This window comes from Nanorana parkeri, unplaced genomic scaffold, assembly GCF_000935625.1.
Source record: "Nanorana parkeri isolate BGI_ZX_2015 unplaced genomic scaffold, ASM93562v1 scaffold2758, whole genome shotgun sequence".
In the NCBI taxonomy this organism is placed as follows: domain Eukaryota; kingdom Metazoa; phylum Chordata; class Amphibia; order Anura; family Dicroglossidae; genus Nanorana; species Nanorana parkeri.
The window spans coordinates 74,358-87,063 of record NW_017309026.1 but is presented as its reverse complement, the minus strand read 5'-3'; the positions used below and the strand labels follow the sequence as shown (position 1 = coordinate 87,063).

General features: G+C 49.6%; 1 protein-coding gene across 1 annotated transcript in view; it reads left to right on the top strand.

Moving 5' to 3' along the window:
* Nucleotides 1–2,506: 2,506 nt before the first annotated feature.
* LOC108802269 (keratinocyte-associated transmembrane protein 2-like) overlaps nt 2,507–12,706 on the top strand; it is a gene marked incomplete at its 5' end in the record, with an annotated part of 20,077 nt that continues 9,877 nt past the window's right edge. Inside the window, 2 exons of the mRNA XM_018574138.1 lie at nt 2,507–2,510; nt 4,199–4,202. Of these exons, the coding sequence (XP_018429640.1) occupies nt 2,507–2,510; nt 4,199–4,202 (8 nt within the window). The remainder of the gene's footprint in view (nt 2,511–4,198; nt 4,203–12,706) is intronic.

Genomic DNA, 12,706 nt, shown 5'->3' with positions numbered 1-12,706 from the left:
TTCAAGCAAACCCCCCCCCCCCCCCCGCCGCTCTGCCACCCGTAGCAGTAGAATGTGCGGGGAGAGGAGGCTGTGGCGGTCACCGGTCATCAATCAGCTGTTGGGAGAGGACCCTCTGGCCGCCGATATGAAGCAGCTGCTGCAGGAGTCAGGTAAGGCTGGGTGAAGGCTAGATGGCGAAGGGGGGGTTTAAACTGGTGGGGCCTTGGCGCGGCAGTGTGGCTTCTACATATTTTTGGCCAAAAGTTTGTGCAACTAAAACCTCTGATTTTAACGCATACTGTTTGACAGGGCTACTTGTTTGGTTGCAGGCTGGCTGGCAGGTTGAGGCTGGGGAATTTCTGTGTTTTGTATTGTTGTAAGCCTTCCCAATGTGCGCCCTGCTATAAAGGTCGGTTATAGATTCATGCATGTACCATTTTTTTCTAGTTAAACTGGTGGGGGGCGCGACGGGGGGTTTAAACTGGGGGTATTCTAGTTTACCTTCGACCTCCTGTATAGCTGGTGGTGTTCTGCATTGATGTATAATGATTATACAGCAATGCTGAATACCACCAACTATGCACACACACAGGCGGAACTCCCCGGCTAACAAAGGGAAGGAGGAGTCCGGTGACGTCACGGACATCGACTTCACCAGACTCCTCCCCCCTTCCCTACGTTAGCCGATGGAGCCACTTGGGGAAGGTCCCAGCAATACATTATATTAAGTAGGGATGCACCTGTGCCAATACTGGGTTTTTTGACAAGCACTCGTACTCGTGAAAATGACCCAATACTAAACGCAGATACCGGCACTGGCGAAACTACCAGGGCTGCATCAGTCGCATTTGCGACCGGGCCCTGGTGTTCCGCCAGTTTGGGGGGCCCAGAGAGACCAGAACATTGATTTGCCATGTGTTCCGGAGATCACACTGCGGCCGGGGGGCGTACATGCGTTGCCATTGACTTTAATGCAACAACACGCCCCCTCCCGGCCAAGATGCGATCCAGTGTGTTTGAGCACGAATCGGGCCTTAACGCCCGGAACTGGTGTGAACTAGCCCTGAAAGTCATAACATACATAGAGGGGAATTTATCAAAACTGGAGCAGACAGAATCTGGAGCAGTTACCTATGGCAACCAATCAGCATCCACCTTTTATTTTTAAACTTTAACTGAACAAACTGAAGAGAGAAGCTGATTGTTTGTCATAGGCAACTGCTCCAGATACTTTTGCTTCAGTTTTGATAAATTCCCCTCATACTATTTGAGTGTGTGTGTGTAGGCCAATGTAGTTGGATCTGTATGTGCGTTATAATTAATCGATAAAAAAAATTTCGAAAATTTTAATCATTACCAGCCCTATTATATAGTAAAAAAAAAAATAGTCCTGTGTGTATATATATATATATATTTGTCATAAATGTTGGACCTGGGAGTAAAAAATGCATCCTGATAATCAAAAGAGAGAACAAATAAACATAGGATGGCGGATAAACCATAAACAGATCAGAGATATACGACATACATGAATATTGTGGTGTTCCGTAGATTCATAAAAAGTTCTGGTAGTGTGTCAGAAAACCAGAATCCACATTAAGTCCCTCCTTTATGGCATTGAAATGTAGAATCATTTTCATCTCAAATGTTTTCCTTTCATGAGAGTTTTTAAAATTCCCTTTCAGTACTTTAATTTTGAGGTTGTGGATGGAGTGATCCTTCTGGCAGAAGTGATGTCCTACTGGAGTGCAATATTCATTCTCTTTGTGGTTCTTGATCAAGCTCCTGTGTAGGTTCATCCTGAGATGCAGCTTAAGGCCAGTTTCCCCAATGTAACAACTTTTGTCACATGCTGAACACCATCATGTACACCACGTTAGCAGATGTGCATGAGTATGACCCCTTAATGGGGTACGCTTTGTTATTGTGACTCGCTGTATTTCTGTCACATATATGTTGGCAAAGTTTGCAGCGGGGTTTATTGCATTGTATTATGCCTGTTCTGGGGTCAGCTTACTGCGTACCAATCTTCTCAGGTTCAGTGGGGGCTGAGGGAATATTTCTTTAAGTATAGGGTCTTCTGAGAGTACTGGCTGAGAGGTCTGAGGTCTTTGATTATTTTGCGTATTACCTCTAGAGGGGTCCTGGTTGGGTTTTTCTTCTGTTTGTACTGTAGGAGTCTTTCCCGTGGTGTTCTTAGGGTACATTTTTTTTTTAGAAATAGTCTTTTCTCTGTAGCCCGTTCGCCGAAATGCATCAGCCAGTGTGCTTAGGTGTTTGTCTCTGTCCTCAGTGTCAGAGCAAATGCGGTGGTATCGGATAGCTTGGCTGTAGATGACACCCTGTTTAGTGTGATTTGGATGGAAGCTGGAATTATGGAGTTAGCTGTACCTGTCTGTGGGTTTTCTGTATACAGAAGAACTGAGTGAGCCATTGCTGACCGTGTGTTCTGAGAAATTAATTTTGAGTTTGATGGATGGAATGAATTGAACGATTCATGGAAGTTTAAAAGGCTTTCTTCTCCTTATGTCCATATTACAAAAATATCATCAATATAACCATAATATTTGAATGGTTTGTGAGGGTGAGTGGCTAGGAATCTCTACTCTAGGTCAGCCATGAAGAGATTGGCATATTGTGGTGACATTTTTGTGCCCATAGCAGTCCCGGTCATTTGTAAATAGATGTTGTAATTAAAATTGAAGTAGTTGTGTGTCAGTATAAATTCAATGAGTTTGGTAATGGTCTCACTATCATACCTTCACTGTCGGGCTCCATTAAAAAATAGCAAAATCGCTCAAAACCCGCCGAAAAAAGGGTCCTGCTGCAGCGACGAGCGACATGAAGCTAAGACAGCTCCATTGAATAGCAGTGGCGTGGCAATCACTGAAAAATAGGTAGATGTACCTATTTTTACGACATGCACTGCGCAGTGTTTTCAACCTTGATCGTGTGGGATCGCCCGGGCGGTATTGCAGTAGGAAAACGCGCAATCTGCCTGGCACGACTGGGGTGCCATTAGAAAATAATGGCACTGACAGCACGATCGGCGGTGGTGTGCGATTCCGTGGCCACCCAGCCATCCGCTCGGTTTTCGTGCACAAAACCGAGCGGATGGCTGGGTGGCCACGGAATCGCACACCACTGCCGATCGCGCTGGCAGTGCCATTATTTTTCTAATGGCACCCCAGGCAGATTGCGTGTTTTTCCTGCTGCAATACCGCCCTGCCTGTGCGGTTGCACATGATCGCAGTTGAAAACACTACGCGTTTATTCGCATGCAGATGGGGGCAGCGGGGCTGGTTTTAATTTTTTTCAATTTTTACATACTTTGTAAAAAAAATTCATTTGTTTTATTATTTTTACTTTATCGCCTTTTTGATTTTTTTACATTTTTATTTAGTTATATTTTTAATGATTTAACTTTTTTTCTTTTTTAACTTAACTGTATTGCTATCACACAGAGGATAGCAATCCCCTGTATAATAGCATTTGGAGGTGACAGGTACTCTTTATTGACCCTGTCACCTCCAACACAGGAGTTCTAGCACAGCACTTCACTGCACCGTCACGGCTCCACGACCCACGCTCTCAGCGCTCCATCCTCGCTCTTGATGCTCCGGCCACGCCCCCCGCTCGTAGCGCCGCTCTCGGAGCTCATTTAAGAGAAGAAAACCTGCCCTGCTACTTGTCAGTAGCAGGGCTAAAACAGTGCAAAAACCACTTGCCATGCGCCCGGAACTACATGTCCCGGGTGTCGGGCGATACGAATTCCACACCCCTGTTAGTGATTAGGCTCAGTTTGTTCAGGAAATCTGTGGTGTCTTGTATAAAACTCCCAGTGTTGATAACCAGGGGCTTCAGAATGTTTTCAATTAAGCCAGATATTTGTTCTGTAATTGTTTCCATACCTGTAATAATGGGTCGTCCTGGGTTTCCTGGCTTGTGGATTTTGGGCAGCATGTAGAAGGTCCCCATGTTAGGATTGGAAGGTAGCAGATTAAGTAATCCTTGCTGTATGTGTTTTGGGAAGGATTTGTTAAGTTTAATAAGTTCTTCTGTATATTCCCTGGTGGGGTCCTGGTCCAGTTGTTTGTAGTAGTTTTTATCAGACAATTGTCGGTTTCCTTCTGCAATGTAGTCCTGGGTGTTCATGATAACTATTGATCTGCCCTTGTCAGCTGGTTTGATGATGATGTGTTTATCATTCATTAAGTTATGTAAGGCATTTCTTTCTGCAGGTAGGAGGTTGTCTGTATTTTTTTTTCTGTTGTGTGATAACAAGGGATGCTACACTCGTGTGGAAGCTTTCAATTTAATTGTCGAATTTGATGCTATGTCCTGTTGCAGGTGTAAAGCCTTCATTCTTTTTTCTGCTGTCCAGGCTGAATGTGTCCAGGCTGAATGTGTCCAGGCTGAATGGTAAAAGAAAAATTCCTTAAGCCTCAGTCTTCTAAAGAATTCTTCTAAAGTCTGAGTATAATTGTATGTGGTCCAGTTTGGTGCTTGGACAAAATGTAAGCCCCTTGGATAGGACTGTTGTTTCCTGTATTGTGAGACGATTTGAGAGGTTAACAATTTCAGCATTGTCTGTGCAGCTTTCACGGTGGTTAACCATTTCAGCTTGGATTAACCAGAGGATGAGGTGAAATTGGTTAATCTAGTTTTTGGGACGTCTTTGTTCTGTGTAAGGTTTGCCAGTTTCGTCTTTTTCTTACTGATGAGGCTTTGTTGGTTTTTCCTGTAGAAATAGTCCATTTTTATTTCCAAATTTTTGGCTTCAGGTGCAATTTGTAGAAGGCTTTGTAGTAGGGATTGCCTTTGGCAGTTTAATCTTCTTGAGAGGTTAACAATTTCAGCATTGTCTGTGCAGCTTTCACGGTGGTTAACCATTTCAGCTTGGATTAACCAGAGGATGAGGTGAAATTGGTTAATCTAGTTTTTGGGACGTCTTTGTTCTGTGTAAGGTTTGCCAGTTTCGTCTTTTTCTTACTGATGAGGCTTTGTTGGTTTTTCCTGTAGAAATAGTCCATTTTTATTTCCAAATTTTTGGCTTCAGGTGCAATTTGTAGAAGGCTTTGTAGTAGGGATTGCCTTTGGCAGTTTAATCTTCGTCTTTTTCCATATAGTTGATGAATTAGGAGGTTACGTAGTTTCTCACTGCTCCGTCTGCAGATGATCTCAGCTGCTGGTGATTTGTGGGTAGTAGAGAGTGGGTTCTTCATAGTGAGTCCCATTTTGGGATGATGTTGATTTTCTTACAACTGGTAAGAAAAAATGTCACTTTTGATCTGAGTTTCTTTTCTGATCAACTTGAATACTTGCTTCTTTAAGCAGCTGGATTCGGTATCTTCCATTTCCCCGGTAACTAGCGTCCTCCCGTCACCCTAGGCTCAGTATACCGCGAGCTGTAGCTCGCGGTATACTGAGACGCCGCAGTAAACCGCGATCAGCTACTCGCGGTATACTGAGACGCCGCAGCTGAAGCGGATCCCGACAATTGTGCCGGGATCCACCCAGCTGCGTGACTGACAGAGCCAGCTGTACCCGCCCCCTCCTCCGTCTGTTCCGCCAGTCAGCGCTGGCGGATCGGGTAGGGGGGAATCCAGCCCCTCCCCAGTCACGGCAGAGAGCCGTGACAGGATAGAGAGGTGAGCGAACGCCGGTATGTGTTCGCTCACCTCCTGATCTACTGAGCCGACCTGTGACAGTCTCATTGTCACAGGTCGGCTAGAACTATGAGGTGAGTGAAAAGCACTCACCTCATAGTTCTCCTTTAAGGCCAGTTTCCCCAATGTAACAACCTTTGTCACATACTGAACACTGTATCATGTACACCACATTAGCAGATGTGCATGAGTATGACCCCTTAATGGGGTACGCTTTGTTGTTGTGACTCGCTGTATTTCTGTCACATATATGTTGGCAAAGTTTGCAGCAGGGTTTATTGCATTGTATTATGACATTTGTTGCATTGTATAAATGACACACTCGGGTGTTGCCTGAGGAAGTTAGGGCTCTCGCCAGTGGACCAGTCATCCCGGGAGGGAAACTGGGGTTCCCCACCACCGGCGTCAGGGGGGATGTGGGGGGAGTAAAACCCGGGGAGAGGAGTGTCTTCGCTACCCCTCCCATCGTGGCCCGAACCAGCGGGTTCGACCACGAGGGCAGCGGCAGTGCTGGGGCTATCCAAGGTATGCCCCGCAGGGGCAATTGGCATCCCTCTTGTTCCAACTCCACCCACAATTTCAGGTCACTATGACAACACCAATCCAGCACCACAGACAGGTGTGCTGCTTTATAGTACAGCCCGGGGTCGGGGAAACTTAAACCACCCGTTTCTTTTTTTCTGGAAAGGATCTGGTGGCGCAAGCGAGCCCGCTTATTTGCCCACAGAAACCTCAAGAAGCTAGATCTCATCTGCTTAAGGAACACAGAGGGTACAGTAACGGGCAGCGTCTGAAAGAGGTAGAGCAACCGGGGTAGTATGGTCATCTTCAGGATGCTATTTCGACCCATCCATGTAAACGTGGGGCGGTCCCAATTCTGCAAGTCCTGGTCTATGCGTTTCTGTAAGGGTGGAAAATTTAAGGAGTATGTCTGGCGAACGTCAGCCGGAATAGCCACCCCCAGATACTTGATATGTGCAGATGCCCATCGAAACGGGAAGGCTGTCTGGAGAGCACGTACCCTGGCGTCGGGAAGAGAGAGATATTCAGCGCCTCATATTTGCTTAAGTTCAGCTTGAAGTTTGCTAAGCGGCCGTACACCTCCAGCTCCCGCATAACGTTGGGCAACGTTATCTCGGGGCGGGAGCAACAAGTCGTCCGCATAGGCCGCAACTTTGTGGTGCCCCGATGGCAGCTCCAGGCCCTGGATGTCCGGTGAAGCCTGTATCCTTCTGAGGACCGGCTCCAGCGTGAGGATAAATATAAGAGGGGACAACGGGCATCCTTGGCGCGTACCATTCGAAATAGAGAACGGTTCCGAGAGGACCCCGTTTACTCTAACCCTCGCCGTGGGTGCAGTGTAGAGAGCAGTGATCCAGCGCCTCATGTTGCTCCCCAGACCCGCGTGAGAAAGCGTCTCCCTCAAGAACGACCAATCGACCCTGTCAAAAGCCTTCTCCGCGTCCAAGGACAGCAGGAGAAGAGGTTGTGACAGGGAACGAGCTAGGTGTATCACATTGAGGGTCCTTATGGTGTTGTCCCTGGCCTCACGACCAGGGACAAAACCCACTTGATTATGGCCCACAAGGTCAGGCAGGAAAGGGAGCAAACGAGAGGCCAGGATACGGGTGAAAATTTTGAGATCCACATTCAGTAAAGATATGGGCCTGTAGCTGGCACACTGCAGAGGGTCTTTCCCCTCTTTCGGGATAACCGTGACATGGGCTTTTAGAGAGTCCCGGGGTATGGGTCTGTCCTCTAATATGGCGTTGAAAGCAGAGAGGAAATGGGCTCCCAACTGCTCCCGGTAAAGCTTGTAGTACGGGAGGGTTAGCCCATCCGGGCCAGGGGCCTTACCGGGCTTCATGTCCCGTATAGCACAATCAAATTCGGCTTGGGATAGTGGGGCCTCTAACGCCTGACTATCAGATTCAGAAAGACGTGGCGTGCCTGAGCAGGCCAGGTAATCCCTGATTTCCGATCCCCTCGCCTCCTGGACAGGGGGGTCGGGCGTAGCTCGTAAGTTGTACAGTTTAGTGAAGAATGAGTGGAAGTGTGCCGCTATGTCTGAGGACCGCGATGCTACCGAGCCCGAATTGATGGACGGAATGAAGTTGCAAGATCTAGGGTCCCGCAGGGCGTTGGAGAGAATCCGACCGGCCTTGTTCCCATATTCATAGAACGAGCGGCGGGATCTGGCCAACTGGGCCTTCACTCTGTCCATCAGGAGCTCATGAAGTTCGGCTAGTGTGTGTAATCCCTACCCGTAGGGTCGTCTATGCGCCAGGGGTCAATCAACTGTAAGTCATACATGGAGCGCTTGATACGCCGCCTCTGGGCATGGGTGATCTGGGAGAGTCCCCTTGACGAATCCATGGATGGGTCGAGCACCAGGTTAAAATCTCCTCCCAGTAACCATAGTCCCTCAGCAAAGGACAGCATGCGGGACCACACCGATTCCAAGAAGGCCGTCTGCCCTAAGTTAGGGGCATAAATCGCGGCGAAGGTCACTAGCCGCCCATGCACCGCCCCCTTGACCAGCAACAGTCGACCCTCTGGATCCGCATAGTGGTCAGCGTAAGTCCAGGGCAGGGATCTGGCCATCACCACGCTCACCCCCCTGGATTTTGAGTCAGGGAAGGGGGCATGGTAAGACGTTGTGTACCTGTGGTTCCCCAGTTTCGGGATACGCCCCACCATGAAATGGGTCTCCTGTATGAAGGCTACCTGGGTTCTAGAGCGCCACAGCTCTGCCAGTAGGCCCGACCTCTTCTCAGGGACTCGGAGGCCACGGACATTAAATGAGGTGACACGCAGCTCAGGCATGGTCGGTCGCTTCACCGATCGGCAGGCCTGCGGTTCACTGCACCCGGGGGTATCGGAGCCAGAGACCACCAGGTGGAAAGTGTGGGACACACACACAAAACAAAAACACCAAAGCACGAGAAACACAGGGAGGGGGGGATTAAGCACAGACAAAAACCAATCGAAGGTGGGATCCTTCCTGACCTTCGAGTGGAAACACAACACGGGTGTTCCCTGGAAATTATCTCCAACACGGAGAGGAAACACCCCACACTCGGGGGAAGAGGCTAAGCACAGCAGTAAAGAGTGACGCGGACCCGGGAGTGCTAAGGGGCAACAACAACCCGACCACCCCTAACACTGTCCCCCGCTCCACAAGAGCCACCATAATCAACAAGACTCTCTATGAGCCCATCAACTCGAACCTCCGGAGAGGTCCCCCCAGCCAACTGGCAACCAATGGACCCCCCATCCACATACAGCTGTGCCCTATAGGGGCTCAACTGCCAGAGAGACCTATGAAGCTTCAACACGCACAAACGGCTTCAGTAACCAAGCAACGGAACCCCTCTCCCACGCACCCCAGTCGAGCGTGTGGTCTGGCGTGGGCAGCCCCCACTCCCGCACAACAACTGGTCGGGTCCCTCTATCGGATCCAGCGGGATAGAGCTCCCCCCGCCACACCAGGCCCCCACTTAGGCTCCATATCTCCAAGAGCATGCCCCCTGGAGAGCGGAGACAACCCTGAACACACACGTAATCCTGTAGGTTGGTAAGGCCCCCACCCATTCCAAAACACATCATGACCCCTCACTCCGATCTACCCGCACCCTGAGTACCTACAGTTCAAATGGCTCGCGCCCAGTCCAGCAGAACCACCAGGAGAAGCTGGAAGGGAACAAGCGTGCCGGCATAATGAGAACTGGGCCACGAGCAGTCTATACACAGATGACTTTGTAATCCGGATGCTCCCAGGGTAGGAGGGAATCACAGGGGCAGCAAGTAGGCCCCGGTAACGTTCGGAAAGCAAGGGGCATGAGTCCCAAAACATCGCAGTCAGGGCCACAACTCACAGGGGAGGCCTATATGTCTGAGGGCAAGAACATCTCATGGGGGTGGGAAAGGGCATATATCAAGGAAGGTGGCAACCCACCGATCGCTCAAATCTCCGGGTCAGAGGGGTGTCCACCCCGGGAAGCCCGCATGCTCGATCTGGGGCGGCTTCTACGGCATCGAGGCGGCCTAGAGGGTCTGGCGTTGTTGGACGACAGGGCCTCCGAAGGCGTCACCTCCAGCCAGTCTGGCAAGGACAGATCCGGGCAATCCAAGAAGACAGCTAGGTGCACCAACCTGAAGAAACGGTCCCCTCTTCCGATCAGGACCGAGAAGGGATAGCCCCAGCGATAAGGTATCCCCTTGGAGTGTAGGACATCCGTCAGGGGCTTCAGGAGCCTACGGCGGTATAAAGTCTGAGGGCACACGTCTGGCAGGATGAGCACGTCCGCTCCGTCAAAGTCGACCGTACCGTGGCGCCAGGCCTGACGCAGGATTTCCTCCTTAATCCCAAAGAAGTGTATTCTGCATAAAACGTCTCTGGGCCTCCCGATGGCTGCCTCTCTGGGACCCAGGGACCTGTGCACCCGGTCTATCTCAATAGGGTCAGTCGGGGCCTTCCCTAGCAGGGAATTGAAGATAGCAGTAACAGCACTCTTGAGGTCAGGGCCACCTGTAGCCTCAGGGATCCCCCGCAGCCGCAGGTTATTACGGCGGTTGTGGTTCTCAGAGTCCTCTTGGCGCAATTGCAGCTGCAGCATGTGAGCCTTCTGTTGCAATAATGAGGCTTCCAAAGTGGACACCCTGTCAGCCATGGAGCCCCCAGACAGTTCCAAGGCCGATATGCGGTGGTCATGCTTCTGGATGTCTGAGCGCACCTCCGCCAGGTCTGTGTGGAGTGTAGCTACCAGCTGGGCCATCATCTCCTGCATGTCTGCTCGGGTTGGCAGTGCTGCCAGCAGATCATGGAGCCCCTCACCACTGGTCAGGCCTGCGGTACAGGGAGGAGGCGATTTCGGCCCCAGGTATGGAGAGGGCACCTCGGACATCTGTTCCGATATGGAGGAGGCCGGTGAGGAGGGCGGCTCGGAGATGGCCACCAGAGCTTGCCTGTGGGCCGCGTCAGGGAGCGGAGGCCGCAGGGAACCGCCCCGCCGGCGAGTCAAAATCGAGCTCCCGGTCCGGGCGCGTACACTAGGCCCCGATAGCCGTGGGGAGATATAGGCGTCCATTCGGGCCTGCGAACGAGGCTTGGCGGAGGAGCGGGGGGTCTTAGGCTTCTTACCCGTCCTCTTCATGGGGTAGCCGGGTCTGGATTAGATTGATCTACTGATTATAGCACCCCAGGTCCGCGGAGCTCTGCAGATCAGGGTCCGCTCGCCGCCATGCTCAGGCCACGCCCCTAAACGCAATTTAACAGCCTTTGAACGTGGGATGATTGTTGGCGCTCGGAGCCATGGAGCAGAATTCATTAAATGTTCAAGAGCAGCTGTTAAAGTGTTTAAAGACTGGACTGTCAGCCGAAAATTTGGGTCTGAACGTGCGAATTGTGGCTGTCAGCGACTAGTCAATGTTAGGGCAGAACAGAGATTTGGCAAGACTGGTACAAGACAACAGAAGGGCAACAGTGCAGTGTCAGATTCCTCACATCACCTTTCAACATCTCGTGGAGTCACGAGGCGGCCCAACTAAGTCATCTCGTGGCCCAATGAAGTACTGATGGGGTGGTCATAATAATCTGGCCACTCAGTGTATATCAGGGGTGTGGAATTCCTATCGCGCGATGCCCGGGACAGGCAGTTTCGGGCACCGGGCGAGTAGTTTTTTTTCTACATTTAGCCCGGCTGCGGGCAAGCAGCACGGCTAAATGTAGTGTGGAGCCGTTTTGTACAAGTGATTTTAAACCGGCTGTACAGCCGTCCAAGAATCACTTGCAACCTGCCTGAAGCACACTCCCCTCTCTCCCTCCCCTCTCTCCGGCGGCCGTGTTCGGCTCCCGACTGCCTCTCTTGCACACAAGCTTTCTTTTTGCAGTGGTCTTTGGGGTCCCCCCCCCTCTTGTGGGAGATCCGTGACCACAGCAAATTAGGTTAGAGAGCACGGAGCAGGGTAGAGAACGCTTCTCTGCTCCATGTGAATAGTGACACAGGAATTCAGCATTCCTGATACAAGAGAACCAGCACAGTTCTGTGCTGGAACTCCTGTGTTGGAGGTGACAGCTTTTGGAGGTGACAGGTTCTCTTTATTAACCCTATCACACAAGGGCTTATGTAGTGGCAATAAAGTCATGTGGAGAAAAAAAAGTAAAAAATAAAATATATAACAATTAAAAATGGAAATACATAAAAATGGAAAAAATACATTAAAAAATAATAAAAATAAATGATGATAAAAAAATATTACAAAGCAAAAATAAAAAAAGTTAAATAAAATAAAAAAATTAAATAAGTGTGTGTGGTGGGCAATCCGTTACTGCACGGCAATCGTGCACAAAACCGTGTGGCTGGCCGGGCGGTCACAGAATTGCACACAACCGCCGATCGCGCTGGTAGTGCCATTATTGTCTAATGGCACCCCAGTCGCGCCAGGCAGATTGCACAGTTTACCGCCGTAATAACGCCCGTGTAATCGAGGTTGAAAACACAGCACGGTGTGCGTCACTAAAAAAGGTGCATGTACCTTTTTTCAGCCATTACCACGCGGATGTAACCCCATTGAAATCAAGGGGGCCGCGTGGCAAGCACACAAGTCTGCACCCACCCCAAAGGGTAAATTCATTTTCCCAAGTAATTTAGGAAAATGGAATTACCCACACAAATCTGGTCCCCTCTCCACCCTGCTATACTTACCTTTCAGCGAACGGTCCTTCCCATCTGCCGGTATGGATGTACTATCTGTACCTCTGCCATGTATTCTGAATTTTGCGTGCATGAGAAGCTCTTCTTGGCACTGCTAAATACAAAAAAAAGAAAAAATGTACCCAAAACCATATCAGGACAAGTAGATTTCCATGAGGGACAAGTAGATCGGGCCCCGCTTTAGTCCTTGGACAAGTAATTTTTTTAAACATTTTCACACCCCTGTATATATATATATATATATATATAATTAGAATATCGTGCAAAAGTTCATTTATTTCACTAATGCAACTTAAAAGGTGAAACTAATATATGAGATAGACTCATTACATGCAAAGC